Raw genomic sequence first — 20,869 nt, forward strand, 5'->3', positions numbered from 1 at the left:
TTTCAGCACAGAGATGCAGTAACATCCTGTACATCCAGGAAACATTGTAGGATAGCACCTTATAGATCTTTGATATTGAATGTATCTGTATTTTTCCCAACTGTTAAAGTTTGTATGTAGGATTATCTTTACTCATTGAGAAGTAAAGTGCACTTTTTTCTGCTTTTACTCCCCCTCCCCAAACAGTCACATCATCCTTTTTATAGTCAATCACTGTAGTTCTCTTAGAGCCTTTTTGTTGTGTTGAGTTGTCTTGAAATAAAAATAAACATGATTTCATTTCAAAAGAGAGAGCCGAGATACCACATGCTTTGTGATGATTTCATGCAGCAAAGTGGTTATTTTCCAGATTTGACAAAACACTGCTTATTTCTGTCTCTTTCCAGGCAAAATTATTCAAATCCTAATCAGATTTGACAGCCCTGCACCCTAAAACACACCAGACTATCCCTAATTCTGTGTTATATGATATCATTATGTGAAACCTCGCTTTTCAAATGTTTGACAAAAGCGTGAAAGAAGCTGTGGTCATGTGGCCATCACTTATGATCATTGCAGTTTTAGGAACTGTAACTTTATCTTGGCCTGTTTTCAAAGAGATTAATTCCTTTAAGCGTAGTGTTGTTTAGCTTTTTTAAGTTTCACACTTGACTGAATAAACAGACGATTTCCATTGTATTTTGCATACATGACATTGCTTTTGTAGTTTACTCAAGCTGTTTTTTGCCTCAAATCTGTTAACAATTGTTATATAAGGTGGCATGTGTGTCTGTAAATAGATCTTTTTTGTGAATATATCATAAAGTATTCATGTCTATGTCAATGTTGTAGGAGTCTATGTTTTTTTTTAAAGATTTAAATGAGCAACTGTTGCACATTTCGTTAATGCTTTACACATATACTGTTCTAAATTATTGCTGATGAGTTGTAAAATAAATATCAAAACTAAACTCTGCAGGCTTGTTCTTGTTTAAAAATTCAGTTTTTGCTCCCAGTGAGAGAAGAAGAGAAGTTCAGTGAGCATGTGGGAAACATTTCCAACACACAAATGTTAATATTTAACCAACAGGAAACAACACACACTGTAAGACATCAAGTTATATGTCCACAAGACAAAGTATTATCAGACTACAGTTATGTGAATAAACAATACGGGAAGTCCAGTAGATGAAATGTGTTGTTACTAATCAGACTCTAATCAGCTGACAGGTCACAGCAGAGGAATGTACAGTGTACAGTAAGCCAAGGCTTTAAACAAATGGCATGTGATAACAGGCTGATGAAAAACAAGGGGCCTCCTCCCAACTTGTCAAAAACTTTAAGCAGGGTCAAATCCAGTCTTTGTTGTTTCCATTGACTGGTTCACTGCAATATTATTTGAATCTTTATGCATACTTTCATTAGCCTTTAAATTTCAGTGTCTGACTTTATCCTTTTCCCTGATGCTGGCAACAATGAAGTCCAATTACTGCCAATTCATGCCTTTAAGGTTGGGAAAGAAAATGCATGTTGTCTTAAAGCGCCCATAGTATGCTCATTTTCAGGTTTATAATTGTATTTTGAGGTTGTACCAGAATAGGTTTACATGCTTTTATTTTCCAAAAACACCATATTTTTTTGTACTGCACATTGTTGCAGATCCGGTTTTCACCCTGTGTGTTTAGGTCTCTGTTTTAGCTACAGAGTGAGACATCTGACATCTCACTTCTATACTATCTCTGTTGGGAGTCACACATGTGCAGTAGCTATCAGTTAAAGAACTCTTTCTCCAACTTTGGTCAGTGGTCAGGATTATCTGGGAGACGGCGCCCTGATGACTTGGTTGGTGGAGCGGGCGCACATATACAGAGGTTTGCGCCTCGACGCAGCGGGTTTGACTCCGACGTGCGGCCCTTTGCTGCATGTCATTGCCCTCTCTCTCCCCTTTCACTTCTTCAGCTACCCTGTCGTTAAGGGCCTATAATGCCAAAAAAATAATCTTAAAAAAAAAAAAAGGATTAGCTGGGAGACTTCTTCTAAACAAGGGCACACTTGTGGAATACCTGCAGAACAGGGACATGGAAGTAGTTCTTTTATGGATTATGGTGAACTAGTGTGCGTTGTATCAGTGTTTTGTCATTGAGAACGAGCTAGCATGCTAGCACTAGCATGTGCTAAGGTTAGCCACCTCATCTCGGCTAGGGACGTAGAAAGCTGTGCAGATTTTGAACAGCTCACCCAGAGACTGAAGGTAGAGGACATTCAGAAACCTGTATCTCACTCAAAACAGCATGGGTGTTTTTTTTTTCAAGTTTGTATGCATGCAGAAGCACCAGAGACACAAAATAACACCCAAAATCCCAGAAAGTGTTAATTTTTCACAATATGAGCACTTTAATTTGCTTCTCCTTTTTTAGCATATTTAAAATGTAGAGATGCAACAAGCCTCCCCCAATTTCCTTTAAAAACTTTTTTCTTTCTTTGCTCAAATAACAATAAGGTCTTGACCTTATCTTTACTGACCATTGAGAGCAACTTTAAAAGTTTCAGCAAAATCATCTTTGTCTTTATTTTTAACGGATACAACCCCCTTAACAGTTTCACTTTGCCAAATCTCCACAGCGCTGTCAGTACTGGAGTATGGTCTGGCCCCACCACTTATCTACTCTGGGATAGGGAGGGGAAAAGAAGCTCTGGCTCGTTTGTATATTTTATTTATTCAAACCACTTACGGCTGTTAGGCTTTATCCCAGCAATGTACATCCGGTGAGCCAGACTATCCCCTTATAAACCTCCAATAAAGCCATGCTTATGCATTTTATACACTGACATGTTATAATTTCATTCTCTTGTGCTTATCCCTTAATTCTCTACTAGCAGTGGTGTGTCCATATTTCTACCAATACTGAGTCAATGTCTCCATCTACTGGCAAAAAGCATGAAAGACATGTAGAGCCCAAACTACATATTACCTTCTCATATACATCCACACGCAAACAGTTACCACGTTGTGACACTTCATTTTGTAAGATGGTTTATTGAATCATGCAATCCCATGTCATATCAGCAGCCAGTTACAGCCATACATCTGTCAACACGTTGCAGTATATTAAGGCAGGAAAAAATAAAAATTGATAATGTACAATTGACATCTTACAGTTCTTTAGAACATATACGGTTGTAAACAGCTACGTCTCATCCCAGGATGGAAAATGCACACAAGTGGTTTCTTAAAGGGAAAGTCATCCACACCAATATTATAGATCATCTTTAACCAAAGAATTTTAAAAAAGGCCTCTCCTTCACCTGAAAAGCAGAGACAAACGGTAGTGATGATGTATTTTGTTGTGTTTTTGTAGATAATGGATGTTACAAGGTGGACTTTTCTTCAGCATCACATCAACTATTTATTCCTGGGGAACATAACTGAACTAAACTATTGACTATAGTATGTGTTGCATGATGAAATAAATCAGATTAAATGCATTTTACAGTATGGGGACAAAAATACCGTGGCAGAGTGGAAAGCATTATCAAAAATGTTCTATTGACATTTCTACATAATACTGACAAATATAACAATTATAGTTTCCTCTTTGATGCTGTTCTATTGCCATTTCTATCTGTGCAGCAATGGGGTACTAATACATCTAGCAACATCTGATCTACACTGACCACAGCCATTGCTTCAATGTCTCTACTAAAGCTTTACTGTACATTATTTGAATACGGCAACCGTGGAATGAACATAAGGCACTTTGATGGGAATAGCAGCTGAACTACAACCTAAGAGACGCTTCTTAGCTTTTGTGACCACACACACACACCTCTTTAATCACAACTCACTCACTCTCTCATACATACTGTAGCTATCCATTGTATTATTACATGCCCCCATTTTTCAATTCAACTAACTGATTTACCGTATTGTGTTGCACATCCAGATATGGCTATATTAACGACACAATCATGCAACAAGACCTGCTAATCTTTGGCCACCGATCCTTACAGGAAAAACGAGCATAATACATTTGGCAAAAATATATTGTATTGTCATTTTAACAACAAAAATGAGCTTAAAAGGGCTATTAACACTGTTTCATTATGCAGACATTACTGCAGGAATGAGGGCACTGCATTTAGTTACTGTGAATGCACCGCTTTGTATTAAAATAGAACAATTCACTAAAATAAAGCTGAAAAGTAAGAAAACATTTACAGTAAGCAAACATTTTGGTACATACCACACAGTAACAAAACTATTAACCATTTGTGCATAGTTTTAACATGAACAGAGTCAGAGCTACAGGAAAACATTCTGATATGCAAAACGATAGATTCTAGACAGGTATCCTATAGACACAAGTGGATCCTTCAGTACTTATATAAGAACCATTACGCTGGGTAAAATGTGTTCTCTGCAGAAGTTACATTTAGATATATAGTTTATAGATTCACATACCAAGAGCTTAAGAATACTGTTCAAAAGGCAATCAATTTGAATCATGATGCTAGTGAGAAAACAATACAAATCATTCAGCAGGTACTAAAAGTGAGAGTGAAAGTTCATTAACTGGATAGGTTTACAAAGGATGTCCAAAACAACATGATGTTTAGAAAGTCATAACATCTTCAGAGACTGTGCACCAAGATGCTGCTGCAGTGGGTTTTCTCGGCATGCCTTTGAACTTGTCTTTCAGTCCCACCAAGTGCTCTAGGACTTTCATTTCGAGATTAACATAGTTCCTTCACTATTTGAGTCTTCACGGTTGAGGTTGCCTTCGGGTGATTGAGGCAACAGTGCATAGGAGTGTGCTACTGAGGTATCCTGTACAAAGATATCCACTTACAAATGTGTTCTGGGGTAAACCGGGCTCTGGAAGGGAGACCCAACGTCTTCTCTCAGAGTAGAGCCGCCTCACACATAGATCCCCTCTGGGTTCAGGCCAGAAGTGAGAGGGCTGTGGAGGACCCGGAGGTGACTTGACATCGTGTGTGACGACACAGGGCGCTTCAGGGAGCCAGACAGGGGAACTAAATCTGAGAATGAAAACCAAAAAAACCACACATGAAAGGTGTCAAATTAAAAAGATGTATTTCAAAGGTTCAGTACTGAAAATATGTCTGATTTTCACACTAATTTTTATTATTTTGTTTTTAAAACTTCCAAATGTACTTAATATCAAATAAATGACTTGATTATATAAAAAAAAACACAGTGCTGTGGGAACTGCATGATGTCTCTGCCATTGTGCCACCAGGGGGCAGTACCGAGCCATGCAGAGAATGGCGAGCCATACGCAGAGAGAGAGAGAGAGAGAGGAGAGAGAGAGAGAGAGAGAGAGAGAGAGAGAGAGAGAGAGGGAGAGAGGTTACTAGAAGGACATGAGCACTGAATTCATTCATTTTCATAATTGGATCCATCACCATTAAGTTTAATAAAGAGACCTAGTGCTCTAAACGATATCTGGGCTCTTTGGGGTGGTGAGATATTCAAGTGAACATTGAGGTAACTGTTTTTTTTAACAGATTTAAACCAAAATCAAGTAGGCGTAAAAAGACCATCACAGTCACTGCTACCAATTAATTGTTTCTCCATTCACTTCTCCATGTTTCAGACAACTTTTTTTAAGGCAGTGGGCATGTGGGAATACTAAATTACTCATAGATGTGGTGGGAGGTTAAACTTCACGTTTATGGTTGCACATGTGCAGTTATACATTTATTATCTGTGCTTGCAGGCTTCTTTTCTAAGTGTGTAGATAATGGCTTCTGCCTATGAACTTTGTTTTGCAACTTGGATATGCAGCTCTTTGTTTAACAAGCCGGTAGTTATGTGCCTGGTTACGCATAATGCACTGCTCTAGTCAAACCTCAAACTTGCTCCTGAAAGTCAATCTTAATTACTATTGATCACTAATTACATTGTTCGTCCCATATTACTGGTAAGTTTTTAATAACCAGCAGGCTGAAAGTTGATGTGGATCGCCTCTAATGCAATGGGACAGCTCTCCCATAATTCAGTGCTCTTAGATTATGTGTCAGCTCTCTGCTAGTCTCCTGTAGGATGACAAGAGCTTTGGTCCAAGGAGCCCATCACAGAATCTGCTGAGCATATGATAGAGTAACAGCGTGATAGAAGGAATGAGGGATAGACGTAGAGGTCTTCCTGTATCCAGGCAGCTGTTGGCATGGAGACTATAATTGCCACTGGAGTGGGTAAAAACTAATGCTGTACTCACATCACAATCTCTCTCACATGCACACACACACTCACACTTTATTGTTTCCCCTATGTGTGAGGAGCAGTTAACCATAGTCTTCCTAAAATAAACCAGAATTTTTAGCCTGTAAGTTACGACTTCAAGTCACAACTTAGTAGCATTCCAGGCAAAGTCATGACAAACCCTTCCAGCTACCAATAGCGGCTACCTAATGTTAATGTTAGCTAGCGCTAGTTGATACTAGCGATTTCTAGACGGTGACATGTGTTGGGTTTCATTTAAAAAACATAACCTTAGTAGTACATAATGGTATGTGTATTGTTTTGATTACAATGTGCGGAACTACTTTATGTTGCCCACCGGCATCTGTACAGCATCAACAGGGGTTGCCATTTTTGTTTATGTGCGTGTGACGTCAAAAACTTTAACTGGGAGTACAACGATCTGGTTCGAGTTCACAGGTAGTAAGTTACGGGTTTGAATGTCGTTCCAGGGCACTTTCACAGGTATAATGTTGTAAAAACATGGGTTACGTGTTGCCAGGAACGCATCATTAAATGTCAACACAAAGAAAGCGGAAGGTGATAGACATCCGGCCGAAAATGAGGGACATCCGGCGGAATTTCCGGCCACACCTGAACAATCCCAAAAATGAAATGTCATCAATATAGACTAGCTACAGATTGAGGGAAAGTAGCGTTTCCTGTGAAGTGAGAACTACGGCAGAATCTGTTTAAAAAATAACCCTACATTGTTTGTAAGGAAATGTGATGTATGCACTTTTTAAATAAATGCTGTGCGGAAAACTGCACTTGAACACTAAGCAGAGTCATTTTCCCTCAGCACGGTGTCAAGACATAAAAATAAGAGCCCTAATGGAACAGAATGACTTTACAAATGCACAGGCACTTATAAGTTGTAAAAATAAGCTGTATGTCGCCTGTGTGAATGGCAGCGTTAATAGTTTGTTAAAGTCCATACTGTCGGAGGATTAAGTTGTAATTACCGTCTTGGGTAAGACCAGTTCAGATTGGTTAGACCTAACTGACCCCTATGTCACCGACTACATACTGTCCCTACAAGGTCAGTTTCTTACTTGTCATTTAAGTCAACAGCAAGAGATACCTACAGTAGGTATACACAACACCACAGTATATGGGATTGCACTCTTACTATTTTCAGCATGTCCAGAGCCACAAGTTAAATATTTAACTCCAAAGGACATTCCTCAAGAAAAATCCACTCATTTAATGTTTATAAAATGATATTACCTAAACCATGACTGCTGTGAGTACTTTCATTCTCAGCGGTGGGTTCGGCCGGCAACACTGTGACTTTGGTGCCGGTCTGCTTGATGAACTGCTGAAGGTTAACCTGCCTCAGCTCCTTGGTCAGCTGTTCCAGCTCGTGCTGCATGTCCTTCAGAGAAACAGCATGAGAAGAGTGATTCTTGAGGAAACATGAGAGAATTAACAACAGCTTGAAACAGACATCTACAGGTAGAGATTATATGAGCCTGTTCGAGCTCAGAACCAAACATGGATGCCCTGTGTTGTGAAAGCTGTAGTAACATACAGTTATTAGCACTTCTGTCTTATTTGTGTTTCACTAAATTAGTCGTACACACAGTCTTGTGTGCACACACAAAAACAGTGTAATCTGTTATCAGCTGGCATTGTTAACAACGGCTAACCTGGCTAGAGCCTACCCATCACTGAAAAATCTGACTGGTGAATGGAACGCATTTAACTCGGATGTGACGTCATTCACGGCTCTCAGGTAAATTGAACGCACTATAAGTTTTAGTATTTTGATGTCCAAGACACAAGCAATATTACTTTAAAATCTCCAAGTACTTTGTCACTTGTATTAGATTTTACCCAACTCTCTGTAGCCACAGAAGGCATTATATAAACTTTTTTTCCCCCCATACCCACATAGTTTTCCCCAAGACCTGTAAAAGACTTTGAAGGGTAAAAAAAACAAGAGTTCCCATTTAAACTGGCAGGGTCACGGCATCATGTTGAGGGATGATTCACGTGCAAAGACGCTTAAATGCATTCTTACAGATAGGTGGTCTCCCTTACCACTTCATCACCCGGCAGCACTATTTGGTTTAAAAAATAAAAAAAAAGAAGAAAAAAGATATATAAGTAATCAAATGCAGGCATATGTCTCACCTGCACTTTCTTGCTGTTTTGTCCGAGGGACCTGTCCACAGCTCTGCAGCTGCTCTCCAGCTGGACAGCCTGTCTCTCCTGGGCTTTCAGTTCTGCTTTGACTCTGAGCACCTGAGCCCGAACCTCGGCCTCACTGATCCATTGGGTCTCCTGCCGCTCCCTCTGCAGCCGCTCCTCTTCCAGGCCTGCCTCTACACTCTGATGGGGCAAAGAAAGAAACAGATATGGAAAAAGAGGGAAAGCACGTACTACAAACACTAGCACGGTAATTGATGAAGAACTATAATGAATATGAACCGACTACGGAATTAGCTTTTTGTTTTTTTCATTCTTATTATCTTTCCCCAAAAGTAAAGGATTTTTTATTCAATAACCCAAAAAAATCTCCCACACGTAGCACACCTGTACCATTGCCAGATTTTCTTCAATCTCCACTTCACAGCCCTGCAGGCGTCCTCTTAGCTCCTGCAGTCTTTCCTCCAGCTGTCTCTCACTCTCTAGCTCAATCTGCAGCTCAGTGGCCCAAAACTCCTCCTCCTCCATCTCCACGTCATTCTTTCTCAGATGCTTCTCCAGCCTCAGGATCTCTTCTATCAGCCCGCCTCCTCCACCTGGGTCCCCAATGCAACCTCCACCTCGGCCCCCTCGCCCTTCAGCCCAGGCCTGGAGCTCAGCCTCATATGCCTCCAGCTTTTTCTCCAGCACATTGAGAGTCTCTCTCTGTAAACTGACCAGTCTGACCAGATCTTCCATGCGACAGGCCCACAGGCCAGGCGATGCAGTACCGATGGCTGGCCCAGCATGGTGGTGATTCCCACCGTTTCCATGAAGGAGTCTTCGTTTAGCCTCGGCCTCGCCGATGCGCCCTCCGCCCAGTATCTCCCTAAGGCCCCTGGGTGCACCGGTGAACGTCAGAGATTTGCGACGTGGTTCACGGCGGCGGAGGGAGCGATCGTTGGGATGACGAAGCTTTGCAAGGGGAGGGAGGCTCTGCCGATGCAGCCCACGTTCAGGGCCCCTGAGAGGTGGTCCTTCTGAGGGGGGTCGTTCAGTCAGGGAGGGGCCTGTGCGATGCAGGATTAGCTGGACGTCACCCGCATACTGGCCCCAGGTGTTCAGAGAAGCCACAGGGCTCTCATGAGGGGCTAGGTGACGCTCAGTGTCCCGCCATTTCTCTACCAGAGTATACCTCCCAGTGCGACCTGTAAAGAACACAACACAAAAAACACGAGCTGTAACAGATTCTTATCCTAGAAGGTGGTTATGCCAAAATGCAAGGTTTTTAACTTTTATTTACAGCTGCTTTTAGCAATTTGGACCATTAGAAAGTAGGGCTGAAACAATTCCTCGAGTAACTTGAATAATTTGATTACTAAAAATCCTCTACGCAAAATGATTTGCCCTCAAAGCTTCATTTAATTAATGTTACCAACGTTGTATTGCTGATGGTGTTCCTGCACAGAAGATTATTACTGTCGCACAGCGGGCTGACGCTGCTTGCAACCATGGACTGTTTAATAATGTACAGTCTATGCTTGCAACACATGCAATGAAGACTGATTACAAAATTAAGAAAGCACGTATGGGACTAAGAGAAGAGACAGGCTGGAGAAAACAACAGAAATTGTCCAAAGTTTGGAATCAATTCAAAACGTAATTAATACGTCAATGCTTCAGCATCTCAACAGAAAACAGCCTAACTTAATCCTACATTCGTATGGACGATGAAACTACACCAAACAACTACCAAAATCAAAGAAAAGAAAACGTAGTGGTGACCGCAATTAGATTTAAAGAACTGACTTGTTGACTATCCCTTCGGAAAAACAGCTGATTGTTGGGCACCACTCGCTCTCACTCTTGCTCTCTTCACAGAGAAACAGCTGATCAATGATCTACTAGTATAAGTGTAACAGAGCTGTGTGACATTTTAATCAAATATTTAAATGAAAATAGGTTGAGTATAACAAATGATAACAAACAATAACATATATGCCTATATACAGATCAGTCTCAGGTTGAAACTTGTAGTTCTAATAGTTAAGTTGTACAAATTAAAAGGTGCTCTAAGTGATGTCACACGTGTTTTAGGCTATAACATTTGTTGTCACATAGAGCAAACATCTTCTCACTATGCGAGCTGCTTGTCCCCAGAACACACTGTAAAAAAAACGCAATCTCTGTAGACAGCCCACCTGCACCACGAAACATACACAAGCAGTGTTCCAGTGTTCCAGCCAATAACCGACGAGAAGGATTTGGGGGGGTTAGTGAGTGGAAGCCCAGAAGGGAGGGGGAGGGGACGGAATGAGGAGGAGGGGGGGCAAGCTAGTCTCGTTTTGTTTGAAAATGCGTTGCTTAGAGCACCTTTAAGGTTATTTTTATGTCACTTTAATGTTTTAGTTTAAGATTGTTTTCTAAAAAAAACAATGTAATATGGCACTTAAATGCATGTAATCTTTAGTTTTTTGAGAGATGATATTGTAAACAATGTAGGCAATAAAAAAGTTGCTTTTTCTGAAAATGTAACCAAACTATTGTATATTATTGCATATCAATAAAACAAAAAGTATTTCTTAAACGATTAATCAATGGAATAATCGGTAGAATACTTGATTACTAAAATAATCGACATCTGCAGACCTACTAGAAAGTACACTAGTAAAAGATTCCAAAGCGAACTGAAACGCAGCCATGATATACTGTCATCCTATCTAACTTTTAAAATAACATGGTAGCAAACAACTGTCTTCTTACACATTTAACAGACGCAGAGCAACATTATCATCCTGTTGGATGTCATGTTTCTGGCCCCTCAAACAATTCAAACATTCAAATGTTTCTGTCTGAGTGTTGTTTCTGAAAATAGCAGTTTAAGGTGAGATGAGAGCCTTAAAAGGAGCAGGAGTAGTTGTGACATCCCACCCGTATCAAAGTCCCGACGGCTCGTTTAAAGGCACCGTTTCTGAATACTACTGCATTTCTTTGTGGACTGAGCGTTTTGATACTTTCAGAGTATTTATATAGCACCTCAACCTGCTTTATAATTAAAAAAGGACAAGGGAATTTCACTTATACTTATTTATTATTTCAATTAAACAGTAAATATGCAGGCTGGAAAACATCCGTAAATGAGGCTAAAAGCTGCATAGGGGTGCAGTGTTGGGTCTTTCTCAGTAGGTTTGGCACTACCAGCAACTCTTTCACATTATATTTGATTCAATGTTTATAAAAAATTGATTTTTTTTATGCAGTAAAGAGGAAACCTAGACACAACACTTTTATGTATTGTGTAGACAGAAACACTTGTAGATGCTAAATAACTAAATCAATATCTGATCATTTCACATGGTGTAAATGTTTTTAATAGAAAAAAAGGCAGAGGAGGGGGATTAGACATGCTGCTTTCTCAGTTTGGCAGAAGACTGAAAGATGAGTCATACTTTCCCTCCTCCTACCACGCGCTTTGTGGGAAGTAATGTCTGATCAAGTACCCCCGTTCCTTGTGGAGCCATATGGAGAAGGGGGTAATTAGATTCAAGAAAGTACCAATAAAGCCTCCGACTATGATCCACTGTATCAATGTACAAATACAGGTTTACTTCAAATGTTAACAAAAGGTAGTTTGGCATACTTAGATTAAAGTTGTTGGTTGAAGAATGCTGCTTAACAATACATTTGATGAAAAGTCTTCAACTGTTTTACTCTTTCATATTGCCAAAGTGTGAAGAAAACCTAATCAACAAACCACAAGTATACAATCCTTGTTTTGCTCCACTATTTCCCAAAAATAAATATTGCTAAAGCTAGTGTAGCGACTTCAGGCTAACTCAAAGTCACGGAGAGGCTGAAGTCGGGGCTAGATTTTTTTTAATGGCGAGCTAACAAAAAAAGCTTAAATCTAAAGAGTAGGTTTAGTGAATCTTGTTTAATGGAAAAAGGTAAACTGTACTAGCTCATAATCAAAATAATGACAGGTCAACGGAAACTAGCGGTCAACAAAGAAAATACAACGACCCATTCCCTCTCTCTAACACACCCGTGCAGGCGAACAGGAGCTTAAATAAACTATTGAGTGTCACCGCCCGTACCCTAGTGACGCAACTCTGTTTTTACCTCAGGTGTGCTTGTGTGTGGTTTCATAGTAGGACATTATCTACCTATGGCCTGTGCCAGCGCAATCACTACTTCTTGGCAGGTGGTTGCCTCAGTGACCCCACAGACGACCCTCTGGACTCCATCCACCCAGACCTTGAGCTCCATGTTGGGTCAGAAGTGATGGAGCCGGTTGGGGTGTGTTGGCCCCAGCATTATTGAACTCTGACACACTCTGGCTACGGCACTGGGGAGGAAACACAGGGGAAAACAGGAAGAAGTTAGTCAGGATGTGCTCAAGACCACGGTTAAAATGCTTAGTTGCCTTAAAGGATAACGTCTTAACAGACACATGCAAACAGTTACAACTGTGGTAATACCTTCAAACACAAGTAGTCAAAATATACAGCAAAAATATACAAGGTAGACTCAGGCTATTTTAACAGTAGCTTATGATCAAAGGGATAGTCAAGTTGAGAATGGACTCATACAGCCAGGCATCCCAGGACCAGCTGGCCATAATGCTGTTGTTTTGCTCTTCTCTATGAATAGGTGCATGCCTGTTGGGGGTGCAGGAAGAGTCTGCCAGCAGACATTCCCAAGCCCAGTTCCTGCTTTTGTATAAAGAATTACATCAGGAAGATTGACTCAGTGACACAGAGAAGACAGGAACAAGGAGTGAAACAGAGAAGGCATAAAAATGTTGTTAGAGCCAGATGAATCATAACACAGGGGAGTTTAGTAGGGTTTTGTTTGTGATGTCAGTTATTTTTACTGTTCTGTAACACATCTTACACCGTTATGTCCTTTTTCCCCTACTGAGTACTTTGAACAGTTAATATGGAGTATTCTATGTAAAGTGTTTTCAGTTGAGAGAAGCGCTGTTCTTCTTCTTATTATTATGACTGCTACTGACTAATTGTTGATGCATTTTAAAGATTGACAAAATCCGCTATCCCATTAAGATTTACAAAGCACAGATGTGTTTAAAGGGGCTGTACTTAATATTAAAAAAAGAGGTCTGGGATTTCCCCAACACGACTCTTACAGATTGTTACCCAACTTGTCAAATAACACTTTGCCGCCACCCTCCGGCCCATTACTCCACTAGATCTTTACAGAGCAAATAGTTGTTTCCTGCTATGTTAATGTTCTGAATATCAAGAGCAGTGCCTTTAATAACTACTGACATTACAGTGTATGAAAAGTCCATCTGTGGCGAGGGATCCTTCAAAAACGTTCTACCAAGGACGGTGTACGGTGAGAGAGAATGAATGGCATCTCCCCAGATCTGTATCACACTCAATGGATCTAACCTTCACTGCACCTACACTACTGAGTCAATAGGCCCTTTTGTTCGCCAACCCCCCACCAATTACACCTCCCCCAGCCCACATAGTCCCTATACACATTCACAAAGTCATCCACACCAGCCTGTCCTACACACCAACAACTGCTTTTCTAAATATGGCAAGGACATGAAAGTGCTGCAAGGTAACATTTGTAGACTTTAAGAGACAAAGCTGAAACTTATGATTATTTTCCTTATGTTTTTTTTCTGGTTGATTGATTATTTACTTTATAAAAAAGGTTAAAATACCCATCACAAGTTCCCAAAGCCCAAGGTGACACCATCAAATTGCTTGTTTTGCCTAACTAAGTCTAAAAACCAAAAGCGTGGAGCAGCAACTCCTTACATTTGAGAAAGTGAAAACAGCAAATGTTTGCCATTTTTGCTTGTTAAATGACTAGGGCAAATTCAGTACTACAATGATTAACTGACTAATCAGTTTAGCTCTACGATCAATCAAACAAAACAAAACCTCAGGTAGTTATAAGACAGATTCAAGTGTGCAGATGTATTGTGTGTGACTCTTGTTCACTCTATTCTTGGCGTATTCACAGCTGGTAGGAAAGTGCTTTTGTCCTTCATTCAGACAGCCCTTAAATGGCACTAAGGGCTGAAGGATGAAGAGGAAGAGGAAATAGTCACACACACGCACAGAGATTTTACTGCAGTGACCCAAAACACTGTCACAATTTTGCCTTACCCATCTTACAGGAGGATGTGGAAACGGTAATAGGGACTGAGCAAGACTTGATGTAAAGCAGGCATAATGGATCAGCCAGGGGGGTTTGAATACACTGGAGGGGGAAGGGGAAAGTGCCGAAAAAAATACTACCTACAGTATAACAACACTGAGTTAGAGGGATTTACAAGGACCACTGCATGGAATACTGTACAGCATTAACACTAGTCAATTCAACGTATTTCCTGTTGAAACACTCAGACAAAAAAAATCCACAAAAGAGACAACTGTTCAAACAAAAAAACCAAAGCAAACTGGCTGAGTCAATGCTTCTTTTTTGCAGAGGCTCAACAAGACTCAGTGGGGCATTTCTAAATGCCACTTGCTCCGGTTCAGATTTGTAACATTTACATTCACTAACATTAACCCAGAAAACCCAACTGAGGATACAAGCACAGCAGTGTCGGGCAGAGTGCCATCCTGAGCTCTGCAAGCTCCATTCCTCTGGCCCGTCAAAGCCACAGCCTGGGGAGATGCCCGCTCCCTGATTTGTGTAGCTCATCTTATGCCAGAGAGGCATTTCATGAGACGGAGGACGGCTTAAATTACTGTGATTTCTATTTAGGCTCAGTTGAGAGAGATGATCAACTGCAGCAAACCATCAAACTTCTCATAACTCCAGAGGTTGTTTCTTTCAGTCTCGTATTGGTTCAATAGCGTTGACTCAAGATGCATTCCTCTCAGAGCAGTGAGGTGTGGAGCAACACTGAGCAGCTTGCTCGCCTGGCTGCTGATGACAATTCTCCAGGCCTACAGAAGCACACAGAGCTGGCAGGAAAAGGGCTTCAATTGGCTGCTGGTATAAACCACCTACCATATGCTCCTGTGGGGGATCTACCACAACCAACACACTGCTGTAACATATACCACCAAGAAATACTGTAGGGTGTTGGGTTTTTTTTACTGTAGGAGCTTAAATACGGCACTGCTTTGTGTGTGTGTGTGTGTGTGTGTGTGTGTGTGTGTGTGTGGGGGGGGGGGGGGTTACAGTCCATCAACCATCACAAAGTGGGCTGAGTATCATGCAGTTAAGCACTTTGTTGAACATGGGGTATCTGATGGGCAAAATGGGCATTCAATAAAACCAAAGCCTGAGCTTGGACTCAGGACAAAGCTTGTAGGGCAGCGATCAACTCAACCTAGTGATGATCTCACAAGAAAACCCATAATGTTTCACAAGTATCAACACTATTACACCCTGATTCCTATCCAAATTTGCTACCCATTGTTCACTAAGGCATTGCAAGTTTGAAGGAATGTCTATTCAAGTACCTAATTAAAACTAGTAACTAATTTTTTTTAAAAGCTCCCATGACATGGTGCTCTTTGGATGCTTTTATATAGGCTTTAGTGGTCCCCTAATACCATGTATGAAGTCTCTTTCCCAAAATTCAGCCTTGAACAACTGCCACTTTGCTCGTTTGAAAGCCATGATGTCTCTCTCTTATGGGTGGGCCAAATTCTATGGAAAGGCAAAGCAGAGAAAGGGGAGGTAACCTTTCCCCTTATGACCTCATAAGGAGCAGGATTCCAGATCGGCCAGTCTTAGCTTTCATTTTCTTAAAAGGCAGAGAAAGATACCCATCGCCATTTCTAGCCACTGGAAGACCATAAGCAGGCTGGTGGAACTCATTTTAATGTTAAAAAACCTCATGAAGTGAAATTGTCATGCCACGGGACCTTTAAAAAAGACATGCAAAACTCTCCCACGCTGCTGTTAATTAAAGACAATGGGATAATTCTTACAGACTGAATCGACAGCAGTCTGTTCTAGTACTTAAACTTCCTTGCCTATTGCTAACCAAACTTTAATTCAAATTGCACTCCCTGTAGAGCATCATGTAATTACAAGCAATTTATACGTTGCTGTAATTGGTAACAGATCTGTTGTGACATAGATCTCTGTGAGCAGGCAAAGACAGACGCTGGATTTTTGTGAAGCACTAGTGGTGAATTGGTTGAAACTAACTGGAGAAATCTCTTTTTTCTCACTTTCAATTCCTTCAGATTGTCATCAAGTGCTACAGCCTGGTATAATCCCCGGGCCTAAAACACATTGGGCTGGCAACAGTATCACATAAATGTAAGACACATAGACAAGATGAAACCCCTGTAAACGTTAAGGGTCTTGCAGACAGTGGGAACCAGATAAAGAAGCTCCTCTTTATTAGTATGCCAGCCTGGAGTGTATACCATACCCTCTACAAATGTAAAGATTACAGAGCAGGGCAACAACGGTTGCCAGAGACCAGCCTTGATCATATAGCGTGGAAACTGATAACATCCAGGGTATGCATTCCTGGGCTGTGAGAATGCAACAGGCCATGACTAAGAGACAAGAAAGCTATGGTGATCTTAATGGCTACGCAACTGTAGACACTTTAACAAACTGCATTCAATCTGAAAGTGTTTAAACTAGTTTAAACATCAAAAGGTGTTTGTGACATACCAAATAGTTTAAATCCTTAAAAAAAAACTCCACTAAATATGTGTTTTTCTTATGTTTATATCCCCTAAAATGTCAAACCTTGACTATACTGGCTTGCATCTCTGCGACGTGTTTTCACATTCCTATAATGAAGCGGTAGATGTCCGTGCACTTCCCTAAAATCAGATGTTCAAATGTACACCTGGAATGTGCTATAGTTGGCAAATCACAAATTCAAAAAGCCAATCACTGTCTTAATATGCAAAAGCTGCAAAAGAAACTGGAGCACCTGCATCACAGAGTGGACTTGTCAGTACAAAGAGCGTAAACACATCACGTCATTGTAGCTGTCAGCCACTGCCAGTTACGAGCTAACAGATAATATAAACAAATAAAAGATGCTTAGTATACTTATCCTTACGATACGTCTGCTAGTCTTCCATTTTGGTGCACAACAGACTCCTCGTCTGAGTCTGACTGACAAACAATCGCTGCAGATCATGAGCCGACAGCAGAGCGTCCGGTGTGAACAGCCCAATTGGTTAACAGGGGTCGCGCTCCCGCCTCCTGTCTGAACCCGGCGTGAGGATCTAACATGGGCTGCATACTTCGAAGCTCCATTCATAATGTTGACATTCAAATTCTAAATCTTAAATATCATGACAAAAAATTCAGAGCTTAATTTCCAAAATCTCAAACAAATCTTTGAATGTGAAAAGAAATGTAACTCGGTACAGCCCTACAAACATGCATAACTGAATCCCTCCGATGTTTCTAGCCATCTTGATATCCACGGTTCCTTTACCGGTCAACCTAAAGCAAGCAGGGGTGGTGGGTGGGGCGCTAGGCCAGATCCAGAATTTCTCAATAAGGGAGAAAGAGTAGATGTGCTTCTAGACCAGTGGTTCTTAACCTGGGTTCGATCGAACCCCAGGGGTTCGGTGAGTCAGTCTCAGGGGTTCGGCGGAGGTCAAGACATACACCCGACTCATATGATTCGTGATGACACGCCCCGCTTGGCCATCATCAGAATGGTTCGGTGAACGCGCATATGAAACTGGTGGGGGTCAGTACCTCCAACAAGGTTAAGAACCACTGTTCTAGACCCTTAACAGAGTTTTTTTTTTTAAATACTTTTTATGTGGCAAACCCATGTAAAACTAAATATTATCATAGCAGATTTTCTTTTTTTTAACACATACTTTAAATTGTGTCTGGAGGGGGACTTTAAGTTGACAAATCTGAAAAAACAAAAAAGATGTTGCAAAGTTTCTAGAGTTTTTTTTAACTTTTTTAAATTGTTTTTTGAAATTTCTAAAAGCCTCTGCTGTGAACAATTTTAGCCTCCTCTCAGGTAGTTTAGTGCAGTCCCATTATTCTCTACACAGTGACAAGATCTAATGCTGCCCTGCAATATAAATGACTGTTAATTAACAAGCAATTAAAGGTGACATTGTACCTCCACTTAATCAGAAGCTAAAATGCAGTTGCAACGTTTATTACCATCAAGGAATGCATTTTATGCTGCACTGTTGTGCGTGTAAAGCTTTTGAAAACTATCTAAAGCACCATAGTAACCACGAAATATACACCAAGAAGAAGGCATTGCCCAGCACTTCCTCAGAAATGTATCTAGCTCCAATCTGAAGATGTGGGTGTTTGGGATTAAACCTACATCCAGTCACGCTACAGGCAACACCCTCTGCTCCTGAGAGCTCTCCAATGGCCCCTGCCCTGGAGCAAGCCTCCCTCTTTTTCTCTCTGCCTGGCTGACATTAAACTATTAGGCGCTGGAGCGGGCCTCCCTTATTTGGGAGGTCAGTGCTGGCAGGATCCCTAACATCTGGACCACGTTCGGGCAATAATGCCGCCTTTGTTCCCTTGCCATATTCACTGCTCACTAGCCAGCTTTGAAGAGCCAGCAGGGCAGGCAGCCGGCTCCTGCACCAGGGCAGAGGCTCAGCGGGGCAACAAGAAACCTCTAGCCAAGGTTTACATGTTACAGTGGTTTGTAAAACATCATCTGGTGCAGAATCACACTCTTCCGTGTAAGCATTTATAGAACTGAAATGTTTTTTTAACAGCAGCAGCAGCAGCAGAAATGGCAGCCACACACACACACACACACACAAACAGTGGCTGAACTTTCCAGTGTTTAGGTAGTTCTTTGCAGCCTGGTGCTGCTGTGCCATTATCAAATGCAGCAAGGAGCACTGAATTACAGGATTCTGTTTCTAGACTAAAGCAGTCTAAGATCCCAAAGCATAAGACTGGGAGACATTAAACCTTGGCTGAGTGCAACAAGTCCACAGGTTAGTTCAGCTACACCTGGTGTATGTTTTGAAGTAGTGTAGAGCACTGGCACTTTAGATCAAATAAGTGATTTTTTTAGACAAAGATTCTGTTATGATTGTGCTGTGTAAAGATTTGTTTAAACCAGAGCTCGTTACGTGTACAGAAGATGCTGAACCTGATGAGACAATACTGTAGAAAAAAAAAAAAAAAAAAAAAGGGGAAAAAGGGCAAAGCAACATTTGAAATGAATGTTCTACAGAACACCTAGGCCTGCTATGATAATACTGCAAGATGATACAGTCTGAGTCCCCCGAGAACACCTAAAAATGATTTTAACGGATCATATTTCTCATCCTCACATATAAAAGACAACATCAAAAAAATAGTATTAGCTTCATATGTTGGCATTCTAACACCGTGAAAGACATAATAGGGCTACATTAGCATTTGAAGCAACACTTCACCTCTCTGCCTTATAGTGTTGGTGTCGAGGCTGAAGAAATGGCGATAATGGGCTGTAGTGGGTCCAGAGAGTGTAGCCGAACTATTCCACTACAGAAATGTTTCCGTTATCTCAGCCTCGCCACTACAACGGGCTGAGCTGCAGCACATCCTGCTATTATTAGGTCGGTGTAATAGTCTTACCTGTATGGCGCAAATAGGATTTAACTCAGTGTTTCCTATCTGAAGTGAAGTTAAGAGGGGAAACACAGGTAAAAAAAAAAAAAGCCGTCAATTCCGCAAAATGTGTCCTTCATCAATGCCCAGTAAATCACTTCCAACGAACTGCGACAAAGTATCGTTTTGGCTGCTGGACAAAAAAAAAAAAAACTGAATAAAAGGCTAAAGACACGTTCAAAAACACATAATTGACGTGTTGGTCCTCTGTCCGAAAGTTTGTCTGTCCTCTCTGCGCGCTAGTCGTTTGCGGTCTCACCAGTTAGCTGCGGAAAAAGCCCCTCTCTCCGTTTCATTACTCCTGCTGGTAAATACATCGCATTGGAACTGGGACACCGCAAGGCATTGTGGACTCTTTAAAGCTGCAATACACTCTGAGGGAGGGGGGGGGGGGGGGGGGGGAGGTTACCTACAGCCAACTTTTACACACATCCAGGACATCTTAGCCAGAGGGTCTCCATCTTTTTTCTTAGAAAATAGATGATACTGGGAACCCCCTTTCCTACGGAATAATTTAACGTAGACCCAGTTTACCTAGTTTGTGATGTGTAAGAACAACACAAGATAAATGTATTAGAAACATATTAGACATGTAGCCTATTAAATATAGGCCAACTTGCAGATTCTGAGAGTTATAGATTTGTTATATTAGAAAGTAATTGAGGAACAATTTCATATTTAAAAAAAAAAGAGAATTTAAATGAATGGATATAAAAACCTTTCACAAAACCACTGGCAGAGCACCAGGGACTCTTTTTTTCCTTAAGATATGACATAATTCCATAAAATCATATATCAGAAAGGATCAGCAGTGGCAATGAATAAGCAAAGGGCAGAGTCAATACATATATACAGTATATTTATTTATATACAGTATATACATATATATATATATATATT

The 20,869-nt window shown here is 40.9% G+C and overlaps 1 protein-coding gene and 1 long non-coding RNA gene across 6 annotated transcripts; both read right to left on the minus strand.

Annotated features, from left to right (window-relative positions):
- Positions 1 to 3,319: 3,319 nt before the first annotated feature.
- On the minus strand, positions 3,320 to 19,131 carry LOC116694485 (uncharacterized). Of its 2 annotated transcripts, none has more exons than XR_004333184.1 (2): positions 19,109 to 19,131; positions 3,320 to 3,806 (listed from the first exon to the last, which is right to left on the minus strand). It is a non-coding gene; the product is annotated as an uncharacterized LOC116694485 (long non-coding RNA). The 2 variants fall into 2 exon arrangements; XR_004333185.1 differs by having other exon boundaries at positions 19,115 to 19,128.
- rassf8a (Ras association domain family member 8a) lies at positions 4,648 to 20,317 on the minus strand. Of its 4 annotated transcripts, XM_032524197.1 has the most exons (7): positions 20,229 to 20,296; positions 19,937 to 19,971; positions 12,544 to 12,725; positions 8,786 to 9,585; positions 8,384 to 8,581; positions 7,475 to 7,622; positions 4,648 to 5,025 (listed from the first exon to the last, which is right to left on the minus strand). In XM_032524197.1, the coding sequence occupies exons 3-7, from the start codon at positions 12,644 to 12,646 to the stop codon at positions 4,898 to 4,900; spliced, it is 1,377 nt and encodes a 458-aa protein (XP_032380088.1). In that variant the 5' UTR covers positions 12,647 to 12,725; positions 19,937 to 19,971; positions 20,229 to 20,296; the 3' UTR covers positions 4,648 to 4,897. The 4 variants fall into 4 exon arrangements, with proteins under 4 accessions (XP_032380088.1, XP_032380090.1, XP_032380089.1 ...); XM_032524199.1 differs by having other exon boundaries at positions 8,792 to 9,585; positions 19,937 to 20,317; XM_032524198.1 differs by having other exon boundaries at positions 4,648 to 5,019; positions 19,937 to 20,317.
- Between the last annotated feature and the right edge of the window lie 552 nt (positions 20,318 to 20,869).

Source organism: Etheostoma spectabile, chromosome 8, assembly GCF_008692095.1.
Source record: "Etheostoma spectabile isolate EspeVRDwgs_2016 chromosome 8, UIUC_Espe_1.0, whole genome shotgun sequence".
Taxonomy (NCBI): domain Eukaryota; kingdom Metazoa; phylum Chordata; class Actinopteri; order Perciformes; family Percidae; genus Etheostoma; species Etheostoma spectabile.

What these genes read in the sequence shown, in the direction of transcription:
- rassf8a (XM_032524196.1), bottom strand. Translation starts at nt 12,646, where the DNA reads ATGGAGCTCAAGGTCTGGGTGGATGGAGTCCAGAGGGTCGTCTGTGGG. An exon ending in TGCGCTGGCACAGGCCATAG is followed by an intron (nt 9,586 to 12,543) that starts GTAGATAATGTC and finishes TGTTCTTTACAG; the next exon opens with GTCGCACTGGGAGGTATACT. An exon ending in TCACAGCAGTCATGGTTTAG is followed by an intron (nt 5,026 to 7,474) that starts GTAATATCATTT and finishes TTTGGTTTTCAT; the next exon opens with TCTCAGATTTAGTTCCCCTG.